The sequence below is a fragment of the Oratosquilla oratoria genome, chromosome 30, assembly GCF_046742065.1.
Source record: "Oratosquilla oratoria isolate Oo_2021 chromosome 30, ASM4674206v1, whole genome shotgun sequence".
Classification (NCBI taxonomy): domain Eukaryota; kingdom Metazoa; phylum Arthropoda; class Malacostraca; order Stomatopoda; family Squillidae; genus Oratosquilla; species Oratosquilla oratoria.
In genome coordinates this window covers 12,400,611-12,414,680 of record NC_134806.1, presented here as the reverse complement: position 1 = coordinate 12,414,680, position 14,070 = coordinate 12,400,611, and the positions used below count along the sequence as shown (strand labels likewise).

The window sequence follows — 14,070 nt, the reverse complement described above, 5'->3', positions numbered from 1 at the left end:
GGACCAGAGTCATGCATCATTCTTTTATGATGAGAGATTATTCTTCTCTCTCTCAATATATATGTATATATATATATATATATATATATATTGGTTACTTTTTTTTAGCCTCTACTATTCCTCCGTTCTGCTACTATCCATAAAATTGTACTTTACATCCTCTACGATCCCATCTCTTCGGTACAGTATTGTCCCCATGGGTAGAAGCACCGATTATCGCTAACAAAGGAATCCCCAATTTCCTGTAGAATCTACGTCAATTATTATCCTCTTCGGCCCCCCTCCCTCTCTCCCTCACCCTCTTTGTGCGCTCTACTCAGTCAGCTGATAGTAGGGATCCTATGAGAGATGTGTGGAGTGGATAATTCATCCATTTGTGAATAAAATCGCCTGCAAGCAGCCACAGTGAACGAGTTTGACTCAAACTGCCAGTTCTAGCTCCAGTTGTGTTTATGTATGTGTGTGTATGTATTTACCTAGTTGTATCTTACGGGAAGGGGAGCTGCGCTTGTGGTGCCCCGTCTCACCATGTCTAATTTGCTCTTAAATTCGTGTATGGTTTTTGCACACACTATAATTTCGTCTAGTTTGTTCCAAAAATCCACCACTCTGTGGGGAAAGCTGTTCTTTTTCAGGTCTCTTCTATAACTGTCCTTTTCGAGCTTCCTTCCATGTCTCCTTGTATTTCTCTTATCCCAATTTAGTAAGTCTTCTCTATCAAGGACTTCTATACCTCTCATAATTCTGTAGATGGTCAACAAGTCACCTCTTTCTCTCCTTTGTTCCAGAGTCAGCAATTCTAGTTTTGACAATCTCTCTTCATATGACAGTTTTGATAGTATTGGGGCCATCTTCGTGGTTGCTCTATGGATTCTCTAAATTTTCCTTGTATTCTTTTGGGTACTGGGTGACCATAGTGTCGCTGCGTACTCCAATTTTTGCCTTATCAGTGTGGCTAGTATTTTCTTTACCTTGTGTGAGAGTGTATGTGTGTGTATGCGATTGTGTATGTTCTTTCACGTGTACGTGCATGTGTTCGTGCGCATGAAGGTCCTCCTTTGGCAGTGTGATAGTTCTGATTGTTTATGGCAATGTACAAAGATGACTTTGCACATCCGGGATTGTTGAGGAGGAACCTTCAAAATGTCCGCACCAAGGTTCCTGGGTTGATGATTTCCATGTACTGGACATGACTTGTCAAGTTTCGCAGGTGTACAGATGAAATAATATGTCTTCCACACGTCTGTGCAATTTCTCACCCCCCAAAAAAATGTATTCATCTTTTAAACTTCCCACTTCTTCAGATATCTCTTCAAATTTTACCTAAAGTAGGTTGGGATGTAATGTTCTTGTATTTTGTTTAGATTTAGCGATGTAAGTTGATTATTGTCAGAGTTTTGAGATATTTTAAAAACGTTCATATTCGTTAGCTGCGATTTTGGATATGCTTCGTAACGCGCGCCCCGGTGCAGCATGATCCATGCGTTCGTTACGTAAGGAGTAAGGCAACAGGATTTGTCCTGAGGCCGTTTGCAGGTACGGGGGTGAATGTTCCTCTCAGATCACCTCCATAACGAAATATCTTGAATATTAAGAAGGTTGATCCTGCTCTTTAATAACTTAAACTGTTTTACCTTGAAATCGGTACAATTATTGTGTATGATCAGGGATTATTTCTACACAGCATGACATATTCTCTAAATTGCACCGGGATTCTTAGGTAGTATAATCTTATCTCGAATCGTAAATTTAAATCAAACAATTTTTTAACATCGGGAGAGAATAGCGTGATGTAAACTCAGTGTCTGGAACATAGCCCAAGTCTCAATGCAATCTGGTCATCCTGCAAAGTGGCATGTGTTCTGCCGCCAACGTTGGTAACCAATCAGAAGCTACATGTGGCGTCATCAGCCTTGTGTAGGAGTTGCTAACAGTTTAGTTTCAATTTTAACAACTTACAGAATTACTGACTGCCATAGAGTAATGCAGTATATATTAACTTGTTATAGGTGGATTTCATCAAGTAGTAGCAAATTGTTTAAAATTTGTTAAATGAAGATACAGGCTCGTACTCGGCAACGCCCTGGTGAGCCGAATATAAAGCTGTTTGGTTGTATTGAACAGTTTTATTACAGGAAATATATAAAGTTCATATATGATGTAATTCATGCTTACTTACGGTGTATATATTATGCAAAAATATATCTTACTGTCAGCATAAAAAATATTTCTTGGTCGGTGAAACTGGCAACTCTCCCCGCCGAGCAAACACTGGAATGCGCAGAGTTCTCCATTCACCCTGATCGATATTTTTGGAACAAAAGTGAATAAAAAAAGGTTTCCGTTTATGCAATAAGAATTATATAAGTCATGATAAAATCTAAAAAAATATATTCTTGCTTGTGTAAGAATGATTTTCAGTTCTCCAAGTGGAAAGAAATGAAAAATGTCTCGTGTAGCTTTTAGAAGACCGATAGCTCGAGGTTGCCAGCACGATTTAAAGTAGCACGTCGTCTGCTTGTGCTGTCACTGGCGGTACACAGTGCAGGGAGAGAGGGTGTCCTTCCCGGCCTTCCTTACCTAGATACATATATTTCTGTGATACTACAGTTATCGGTGAACCTAAAAGACTTTTCATTGGTGCTACAGCCTCTTCTCTCACCGCCAGCCAACAAAACCATATCTCAACAATCAGGATGGAGTCAGTTACAATGCCAAACTATTCCTACGTTTTCAAATTCGAAGAAGATTTCGATACCGCCGACCAGCGGCAATGGATGAAAGAAAATTGGATGATGTGTTTCTGGTATATTGGTGCCTATATGATCGTGATTTTCGGCGGACAACAGTACATGAGCACTAGACCACGATTCGAGCTCAAAGGAATACTCTTCTGCTGGAACGTGTTTTTGGCTGTATTCAGCATATGGGGAGCATACCGAACTGTTCCTGAACTTCTGTATGTGCTCAACAACCATGGTTACCACTACTCTGTCTGCATCCCGGGCCCAAGGTAGGAAGTGTTGGATTTTTTCAATTTAGATTTGATGGAAATGTGATTGTCTGGCAGGGTGGAAGGAGGTCTGCAAGAAGACCTTGATTGGCGAAGCGGCTACAGCTATTCATGCCCGGTAACCCACGGTCTAGCAAGAGAGAGGTCGAGGTTAGTCAGGTGTTTAGTATTCAAAGCGACTCTACAGTGGGTTTTCCAGACGTATTGCCTTCACTACCTTGAGCAGGTGGTAGATACCCGAAGGCAATACAGTGTTCTTTCTTTTGGGTAAGAGGGAGCTTGGTTGAGGTGGTGTTGAGTTTTCAATCGATGGGGATACGCTGAAGGCGCTGGACGCTTCAGCGGACGTGAAGCCCCTTCACCTTTTGCTTCCCTCATAGGAACCTTAGTCGTCTGTGTGTCTGGGAAGGGGTTGAGAAATCCCGGTTAGATAATGAATAGTATTCCCAGCCCAGCTGCCATAAGGAAGGCTTGTGGGGGGAGGGGGGCTGTTACTTGAGGTATAAGCGTATTAGACTTTTTAGTACAAGTGAAGATTTACCCTTTACAAGGGTGAATGGCTGTGTGTGGCGGTGTGGAAAAGGACTGGAACGGCCAGTCTGTTGCAAAGAGTTGGACTTTGCCACTGCCATTGAATTTCATTTCCAGTTCCTTTGGAGGGTGGTTGTCCAGCTCAGGTTCTGGTTAGAACTGGTAGTCGCCCGGTCGACTAAAATGAAGGGAAAACGTCCTGGGTTTGTGCTCTGCCAGGTCAACTTTAAGTGTCTGGTGAAGTGGTTCCTCGGTTTCTGCGCTCAGTGAGAGTTATGTAATCCATATTTTCAGTTAACGGTGCCGGTACTCCATGCTCCACCCAAGCGGCTGCCCGGAGTTTAGTTGTCTGCTCGTATTCCTTCCCAATTCCCAGACCCTCCATTATCCCCTTTCCTCTCTCCTCCCCTCCCATCGTTCGTCCAGCCAGTCGGGTTTTCCATTTCGCTTGGTAATTCCAATTTTTCGCTTTTAACAATAACACACCAACCTGTCTTTTGTCGTTTTTTTTCATATGGTTTTAATTTCACCCGCCTCCCATCCTATGCACTGCAGCTGTGACACTTCCATATTTCAAGTCCCTACTTGATACCTTAATAGAGTAACCATCTCATCCACCCCTGCAGCGGCAGCTTGAGGCAGCGATGACGGTGGGGTGAGTTGGGAGGGGGGAGCAGCTGGTGCATACAGGGAGTCCGCCGCTTTAGGCGACACCCACACCACCGCAGTTTAGACCAGACAGGCGGAGCCCTGTCATGCCACTGGCGCGTCCTTTATACAGGGTCTAGCAGACTATCATTCCATAGGTTGGGAAGGCTGATGTCATAAGATAGGATAGAATATTCCAGATATTTCCCCCTCACAGAAACCCTGCCATATTTTTCGCGCTCACGCGCCAACTCCTCTTCATTGACCCATCATGCACCCACTGCCCGCACGCCCACAGGCATACATTCACCTCCCCCTCCCCCCTACTTGTCATCTTTTACACCCACTCGCACGTTCTTGTATAAAACCCATTTCATCTTCAATCAATCCCCCCAAACTACGTTAAGATCACTCGTGTAAAAATCTTGTAACTTTACTCGTTCGTATTGGTAGACAATCACCCACACCTTTCTTTCCCCCAAAACTCCCATGCCTTGAGTGTGTAGTCACCTCAAAACACGTGCAATTGATTTAAAGGTGTAGAGCAGTGTTGCCCAAACTTTTCCAGTAAATGACCCCTTTCAGTAGTACCAAACCTACAATGACCCCCACCTTTTATAAGCCTTCTGAAAGCGTACCAATTATTTGTATCACTGGTACATTATCTTAAAATTAAAAAAAAAATAATCACAGCAGAGAGCATCTATTTGTTTATTAATGATTGTTTAAATATACATTTTAATGAAAGGATGTTTACTTTTTTATACAAGCAAATCAAAACGCGGGTCTGTAGCTGAACGTGCATACGGTTAGACCTTCCATGACCTCCCAGAAAAAGACTCATGATCCTTTTAGGGTCATGACCCTTTTAGGGGTCATGACCCGGAGTTTGGGAACCCCTGGTGTAAGGTTCAGTATTATTTTCAGGTGAGTGGGCGACGTCAACCTCCAGTAGTCAGAGTCGATATTGTGTAGTCGGCGACACGTTTGTGATCGAGGACAGATCGATGAGAACAAGCGGGTGTTGAAAATTAGTGCGTGTTCACGCGTGCGCACGTCGGTGCCCGAATTTGAATCAAATTGACGGTTTATTGAGCAGGCGGTCAAAGTGGCAGAGGGAGAAGGTTCTCGCTTGTTTGTTGACCATCTTCGTCGCCGTCGCGACGTGCAGGGCGGGTCGATATGGGGTGACACGTGGGGAGAACGAGGTGGTCAAAGAAGAGCAGCAGGACACCCGCCGGCCGGGAGCGTGATAGGTGGGCTGTGGGGAGGAGGTTGTGTTAAAGGGGATCTCTTAACAAGGGAGATTCTTATGAACTTCTGTCCAATACCCTCTTGATAAAGGCTACACAGGCCCTTCAATCACCAACTCGTACATTATCTTTGGCCTTCCCTCGTTTCCTCCTCGCCTCTCCCCTCAGACCCGACTACCAACCGTCTCTTCCCAACTCCACTGATCCTTCGCACTGCTCTCCTTCACTCCAGTGCACTCCATCCTTCTCTGCTCTCTACCTTCTCTCACTCTCCGCCCCCTCTTCGCTCTCTCTGCTCCCCTCTCCCTCTGCCCCCTCGCCTTCCTACTCTCACCCTTCTGACTCATCCTCCTCTCCTCAACACTCTCTGCCCCCGCCCTCTCTCCTCTCACACTCTCACCCCCTCCTACTCTCAGCAATCTCTTCCCCACTCCTTTCCGCTCGCTCACTCACTCTCCCCCACTCCTCTTTTTCCCCCACACCACCTCTCCTCTCACTCTTTGCCCCCCCCTCTTCCACTCCGTTCACTCTCTTTGCCCCTCCTCCTCTCCCCTCTTTCTTAGCTCACTCTGACCCCCTCTCCTCCCCACACTCCCCCTCTCCTCCCCACACACACTCCCACCCCCTTCTCCCCACACACACTCCCCCCTCTCCTCCCCGCACAAACTCCCCCCTCTCCTCTCCGCACAAACCCCCCCTCTCCTCCCCGCACACACACACCCCTCTCCTCCCCGTACACACACCCCTCTCCTCCCCGTACACACTCCCCCTCTCCTCCCCACACACACTCCCACCCCTCCTCCCCACACACACTCCCACCCCTCCTCCCCACACACACTCCCACCCCTCCTCCCCACACACACTCCCACCCCCTTCTCGTCCCCGTACTCTCCCTTCCCTTCCTCTCCGCGCACACTTCCCTTCCTCCTGCCCACGTACTTGCCCTATACCTGTCCTTGGTCTTCCTACTCTCCCTTCCACGCGTATCCTAGTCTGTTCTACATTTTCTCCTCGATCAACAGGGCTGGCACTCCCTCCATCAGTAGGTGTTTCCCAGCTCGCTCCCCGTCCCTTCCATGATGACGCTGACGTTATTTCGGAGGCGGGAGATCGAGTGGTGCGACTGTGACGTCATCGTACGAGCCGCGGTTCCGCCGCCCGTTGCGATGACGTCACCGCCTGTACACAAGAAACTAGACTCGTTCCTGTGGGGCAGGTCACTAGACAGAGCGAATTTCTGATTCACGTGGAACTGCACGTGGTATTGTTTGGACACCTGGTGTTATATACCTAAGAACACTCAATCCCTTTTGCTGGATGATATAGCTAGATAACTGCTGTCTCCATTCGGGTGTCACCAGTATCCACAGGGGTTGATGTTAGATCTTCCTATTTGAGATAATTTTGTTTCTGGAGTATTGGAGGAAAAAGTCGTAATTACCAAGTTTATGTAGGCAACCAAAATGCATTTCAATTGAATGCCCCATATTTTATAAATAGAAGACATGTCAAATTGTATTTCGGGTCACTTGTAGATTTCTCCTCCACACACACAGGTCAACTGTAGACTCGCTATACTAACAACGTAGGTCAGGTCAGGTCAAGTTAGGTCATGTATCACGAGCCGTAATCAAATAAAGAATGTCCATCCCAGCAAAACACAATTGTACAATACCCGAAACGCGTGCAGTGGGTAAATTCCACAATTGATCCGATATTTCTTTGGGTAAATCAAATCCATATTTGAAGTATTGTTCTTTTTGTACTCGTAATTTTTTTTATTAAGTTACAAAGTGGCATGTATAAGTTAACCATTTTTCATAAACTATTACACTCGTAATCTGAAGTGGAAAGGTGGAAATGTACGATAGCATGCAATGCTTGGAGAAGCCACGGGAAATGGCAACTGGTCGAGGGTTGGGACTACCGTTCCGTTAGGAATACCCATTTGCCCCCAACCCACCTTTTTCCCTTTCCTTTATCTTCATCTTCAGTGGCCAAATGACCTCCTACACTTTTTTTTTTCCCTCCAGTTTTAACCACCCGACACCCCAGTGCAGTTCTTCACCCCGATATTCTCGTGCGTGTACGTGTGAAGAACAAATGTAACAGTGTTGGTTATTGACTTGAGAAAGCATTGCACATTCATACAAATATGTCTGACACTGATAAGATACAGTTCAAAACGGAAATGATATCAGCGATAGCTGATAAAGGGTTTCCACATTTATTTGGCTTTTGTAGCACTGCAAATCACAGCAGTCCGTGAACCTGATCTCGATGCCCGGCCATCTACTCTGTGGTGGTAATCCTCGTATAAGGATGTGATGCCGACTTCCACGTTACGTAAAGGTGGCCGAGGAACTTACCTAAGCGCTACATTGCCCCGTTTACAATGCATATCCCGTCGTAAAGAACAATCTCGACCGCAGTTGTAATAGCGTTTCGTTTACCTTGTATTCAGGTTTGCAATCTTCGTTTTATCGAGTTCATTATGCGAAGGAAAAATAGAGCATTGTGAACCTAACATAATAAGAGTACAATAATTGTAAAGCAGTTTGACATAACAGTGAAGAATTTCACTTTATTTGGATGAACGTTGGTTGGGTACCGGTGCCGCCCAATGGAATGGATGCTGTTGTTCATATGCCCGCCAGTCTACTGTTCAAGTGAAAGTGGATTGGTACGTCTGATTTTTGCCAACCTGCGGCCGGTAAGTCCGGGCAGCTGAGGATGCAGCAGTCACGGTATCTGTTAGGGTTGAAACCTGGCCCTTCTTGGAAATTAGGAAAAATCTGACCTGGAGCGTGTGGCAATAACGCATAAGTTACTGGTGAATGTATTTGAAAGGAATTGTAGGTTTCCATGTAGTTTTGTACTAGGAACTGTATATCTGTCCGGGTTTTTACCAGTCGGCCAGCACTTGGGTTGATGGGGCGGCTTAATAGGTGCGAGTTGACTACTGATAGTGTACAGACCACGATAACCACGTGACTGGAACGCACGTTATTACAAAGGATTACAAAGGCAAAGCATGCCGACAGGAGACCTTTTGATCCATATCTAGGTCGGATGCAAAAAAAAAAAAAAAAAAAAAAAAAAAAAAATCATATTAATAATAAGTTAAAACTATAACAATCTAGACCTGACGCGCCTATGACCGTGCGACCTTGCTTGACCCGACCTAACCTAATCTAGTGCAATTATGTAATTACGCACCGCAGGTATATATAATTATATCGGCTCCTCGCTCACAAAAGCAAGCATAGGTACAAGCCACCAGGCAAATATCCCAAGATAAAGAAATAGGTATTTTTAGAAAAAAAATAGTAGCTTTATTTAAGGTTAACCAACCACGCGTGCGTGCGTGTGACACACACACACACACACACACACACACACACACAATCATCACCCTTTCCTATTCGTCTGGACGATATAGCCCGTCCCCAATGGCACCTAATTAGTCAATCGCCAGTATGCAATCCCGGCAATCTTTCTATCTCTCTTCAATTTGTTAATTCTCTCTTCTTCCCCTCCCTCCGTGGCGCTATAATATTATATTTTGTAATGGTGTTGTGCTGAGGCATTTCTCTTCCGTAAGGGAAGGATTTTGCTCAACCCGGTATATAAAATCAGTTCAGTTTTACCTTTTCGAATAAAGGAGACGAACTCACCAAAACCTCTTTCTCTTCTCGCAGTAGCATCGCTGCAATAGCGACATCAGTGGCTGTAGCAGCAGCAGCAGCAGGAATATTATGAACGGACACACCTAAGGATGGAAGTCGGCGTTGTGTAAGCCGGCAACTCCGATTTCTTTTATCATCATGACTCGAGGCGGATGTGGGTGGGAGGAATGGTGATGATAACGATGCCGATCTATTGGATAAGCGAAGGATTTTATTGCGATGAAATAGATCACCAGTTAAACTGGAAGATGTCTTGGAGTTTGTAAGAGTAGAGCCATGTTGGTCCGGAGAACGCCAAGTTCGTGAGGGTTATCATTAAACATTAATTCTTTTACGTAACTAATCATACTTTAGTAGGGAACAATGGTAATGCAATGGAAGGGCACGTGCAGAAAGTTGCTCTGCATGACTCGGCACTTTAAAGGGAACACTCGCCACCGTTGCAGTGGCGGTTGGAGTAAATTAGTTGAACGATGGTGGCAGCCATCTTCTTTTGAACAGTAATAGAGCTGCTTCACATTCCCGAGATGGTGCCTGCCCTGCCTTTGCAGCTGTTCTTATGCAGGATACTTATTTGGTCAGCTTGTTTAATTTCATGATGCGTTGGCGAAAACCCATACAACATTCGACCAGTCTGCAACTGCATATGAAGTCCATCTCGTCACATGTAGTTGATCGAATTGTTCCCATTTCGACAATCATGGTCACATTCTTGTTTGATTCTCTCTCTCTCTCTCTCTCTCTCTCTCTCTCTCTCTCTCTCTCTCTCTCTCTCTCTCTCTTTTTTTTTCTCTCTCCTCCAAAATTACGTTTCGTCTAATTACCTTGGTCCCAGACAACCCTAGCGTAACCTAAGATACTTTCTGGCTGATTTCCAAAATTTTAGTTTGGCGAAAGATAGTGGCGTAATGGTGGATCATCATTGATGTCACTGTCTACGTAGTATTTGCCTGTTGGTACTTTCATTATTATTATTATTTTTTTTTTTATTTATTTTTTTTTTTTTCCTATACGACCATGAATGCTTTTGCTTTCATTCAAGGTATTTCAAATAGCCAACACTATGGTGAGGGGAACAACCCTTATGCTGAATAAAATCGCCTAGCGGTAGCCATAATGAAGATAAATGTTGCAGTTGTTTAACGCCAACGCAGCGCATCTTCAGACAGCAGTCGTGCTGATAACGAAAATGTTGATGCAATTTGAATACACATCGCCTCTGACATTTAATGTGATTTGATGACATTGATGCATTTCTGGACAGCAATAGTCGTTGCTTGTATCTCTAGGTACAATAGTTTACAGAACGTCATAGAGGGTAAAATAGAGATTAAGGCTGGTGGAACGGAGGGACTGAAAATTGATGAATGGAGATAGATGGAGTCATTTAGGGTGTAGGGATGTCGTTAAAGTCTAAAAACATAGACTGCGTAAAACATGCATTCGGTATCCAATACGGTATACACCCTAGCGCAGGGTTGGGCAATGTTTTTAAGAAACAATGGTCTCAACCCATCCGGAAATAGATTTAATTTGGAAGTGGGTAGAAACAACTTCGCCAACCGTGTAGTTAATGAATGGAATAAACTTCCTGCAGAGGCAGTGCAATGTAGTTCAGTTCGAAGCTTTAAGAATCGTTTAGATAAACACCTAAGCAAGATGCTGTAATGATTATCATGTATTTCATATTATTTGTTTATTTATTTTATCATTTGTCTGTTTATTTGTTTGATTCTCATTTATTATTACCCGGTAGTTATGTCAATTTATTATTTACCTGTTTATTTAACTATATGCATTCATTTAAGTATTTTATTTATTATTTACATTATAGTTTTTATTTATTTAGTATTATGATTTTTTCGCATCCGGCCTAGATATGGACCAAAAGGTCTCCTGTCGGCATGCTCCGCCTTTGTAATCCTTTGTGTGGGTGCCAAGTCAGTCAAATCTGATACCAAACTTTCTTGCATACGAGTCTGGGCCCCCCGGCAATTCCTAAGGCCCCAATCCGCCGTCCAAGGCAGTATACGGTTATCAATGGTTATACAAAAGAAGTTGAAGATTTAGTTGTTTGTCATAAGGTGAGCTCCGGGTTGCGCGCGTGCCATGGGTTGCCCACCCTGCCCTAGCATATGTAACCTACAGTGTGAGGGTGGAGTCTTGTAATGCACCATACGCTCGGTAGGACTTCCGTAACTGAACTTTTCCTTTCGCTGTGACGACCTCTTGGATGTTTTGTATATATCGGCGGCATACCTTCAGTCCGTGTGTGGCGTGCGTGCCTGCTTCTTCCTTTCTACTCCTGTTCCTTTCCTAATCTTGCCCACTCCCTCACCCTCCTCTCATCTCACCCTCGCAAATGTGGACTTCCTTCAGGAAGCTAGAGATGAGGAAGAACATAAGCCCGAGAGAACATTTGGCTGACGAAAGGGAGAGGAGTTTGGCGAGGGTTGAAGATGTTCAACTTTCGACAGCGCAATTAGTATTCTTCACTTGCACAACATTCTCGGCCAGCTCGACCACACGCGAGTCAGCAGCCAGGCGCTAAGTTAACTTCGCCACCTTCGCTGCCAGGATGGTCTTCATCACCTGTTCTCTCGTTACCGAGCTCCTGCTAGCTCCATTTTGGCCATGTCTGCAATACAGCAACCACCCTTTCCCCCACTCTCGTTACCCCATTCCCCTCCGCCTCTGTACTTACCCATCTCATGCCTTCTTTCCTCCTTCCCTCCCACCTCCTCCTCTTCCCCTCCACCCCCACCTCTTTCCCTCCTCCCCCCACCTCTTCCCCTCCTCTTCCCCTCCTCCGCTTCCCCTTCTCCCTCCTCCGCTTCCCCTCCTCCCCTTCCCTTCCTCCCTCCTCTCCTTCTCCTCCCCTTCCCTTCCTCCTCCTCACTTTCCCTCCTCCTCCTCACTTTCCCTCCTCCTCCTCACTTTCCCTCCTTGTTCTGCATCAGAAGAGAGACGGGGCGTGTACCGAAGCAGGCCCAAACCAGCTGCAGCAGAGTGCGCTCCTCTTCCTGGAGCCACCTGTTATCAAATGTGGCTTACCTGCCTCCCTCCCCATCACCCTTCTTTTCCAGTCTCGCACCTTCAGCTGTGCTCAACCCAAGCTTTCGTACTTCTCTCTCTTCGCCTTCAGTCCTTCACAACAATTATCCTGTCCTCCCAAAATACTTTTTGGTTCGTTTAGCCTCGTCTTTTTCCCCACCTACTCTTCCCCTTCCCCAACTCTCCCCTCCTTATTCCTCAACCCATCCCTCCTCATTCGTCACCCCTCTCCTTCCTTCCCCTACTCCCCTCTCCACCCACCTCTCCCCTCCCCTCCCCTCCTCTCCACCCACATCTCCCCTCCCCTCCTCTCCACCCACCTCTCCCCTCCCCTCCTCACCACCCACCTCTCCCCTCCCCTCCGCTCCATCCACCTCTCCCCAACCCGTTCCTCTCCCTTCACCCCATTCCTTTCCCGCTTTCCCACTTCCTCCCGCCCAATCCTCCTCTCTTCTCTCTTCCCCACCCCCCACAACCCCGCCTTCCCTCCCCATCCCCGCTCCCTCTCACCTTCACCTTCCTCACTCTTCCTCCCGCCACTTCTCACTCCCTCACCCGCCCCTCTCCTCCCCGTACCCCGAGTCTTTTTCCTCATCCATCCACCTCTCGCGATACTTCTCTTGCCCCTTCCCCCTTTCCCCTTCCCCCTCCTGGAGTACCTCGTTGAACCCGCGATACAGACAGTTTCCCCGATCATGCACGCCTACGGACCAAAGTGCTTGTCTTGTGGCCTCGCCGGCTGAAATGCGACCACAGTACAATCGAACAAGATGGCGCCTGTCTTAATATCACCGGGAACGAAGGCAGGATTGGCCCGTGGTTATGGCCAGATAAAGTAACGTAGCGTTGTACCCAACCCCCCCCCCCCCGTTTCTGTCTTCTTGTACATTGGTATAGTTGACATGGTTTCTGGGAGGCTTAAAAACAGCAGTACAGTACATAAGTGTATGTAAAGATACAGGTAACTCCAGGTTGACTATACCCAACTCGCTAATCTCCCGTCTTGCCTTCCTCTCCCCCTACCCCGTGTCTACCTCACTTTCTTTCATTTTCTTACCTCACCCACTTCTTCTCAAAGTCTTCTCCTCCACCTTCCCGTGCCCCCCCCCCTCGCGCCTCTCGTTCTTCACCGCCCCCAGGTCTCCCAAACCTCTTTTTTCAGTAATCCCCCCAAACCCTCCAATCCCCCACCGGATATTGCCTCTGCAAACCCTTTCCCTCTCCCGTGTAACCACCCCCTCCCCAATTCTCTCGCTCCACCCCACCCCCCCCTGCGCCTTCATCTCCATCGCGTCAGTCCCTTTCACTATGATAAAAGCTTCTTCAGAACGCTCGCGTCCGCCTGGAGTCTTTCGCAGATACCTTCGCCCGCCCTTGGACCCCCTGCCCCCTCCCACCTTCCCTCCCTCCCTTCTTTCCCGCCTTCTATCCCTCCTCCTCCTTCCCTTCTGTCTTCCCTCCTTCCAGCCCTCCCTTCTCCCTACTTCCCTCCTTCCTTCCCTCCCTTTCTCTCCCTCTCGCCAATTATTTTCCTCCCAACCTTTTCCTTCCTTCCCCACTTTCTTTCCTTAGCCCACACACTCCTTCTTTTCCCTCGCCATACAAGTACTCCACGAAATGATGAGGTTTGGATGCGAGGCTACTGGCCAGGCGCGAGAGGAAAATTTTCCGGTTGGGGCTAGGTTAAAATTTAGATTGTATTTTTATCAATAACCAGCGCCTATAGCAGCGTGGACCGGATAAAGCGGAGTACAGATATGGCAAAAGAGAAGTTTAAGGCGGGTAGGCGAGTGGAAGGATAGAAGACGTTTAAAAAAAAGTAGTAAGAAGCCCCTTTTTTCTAGGGACTTGAATAAAGTAAAATTGCTACATGATTCAACTC

At 46.4% G+C, this 14,070-nt stretch overlaps 1 protein-coding gene across 3 annotated transcripts in view; it reads left to right on the top strand.

Moving 5' to 3' along the window:
- Positions 1-14,070, top strand: part of Baldspot (elongation of very long chain fatty acids protein baldspot) — a 309,098-nt gene that overhangs the window by 276,098 nt on the left and 18,930 nt on the right. Inside the window, exon 1 of one of the 3 annotated variants that reach the window (XM_076212594.1) lies at positions 2,524-3,013. The exons of the other annotated variants lie outside the window; for them this stretch is intronic. Coding sequence (XP_076068709.1) covers positions 2,697-3,013 — 317 coding nt within the window. The 5' untranslated portion in view covers positions 2,524-2,696. Of the gene's footprint in view, positions 1-2,523; positions 3,014-14,070 lie in introns of those variants that run through there. 3 annotated transcript variants of the gene reach the window in all.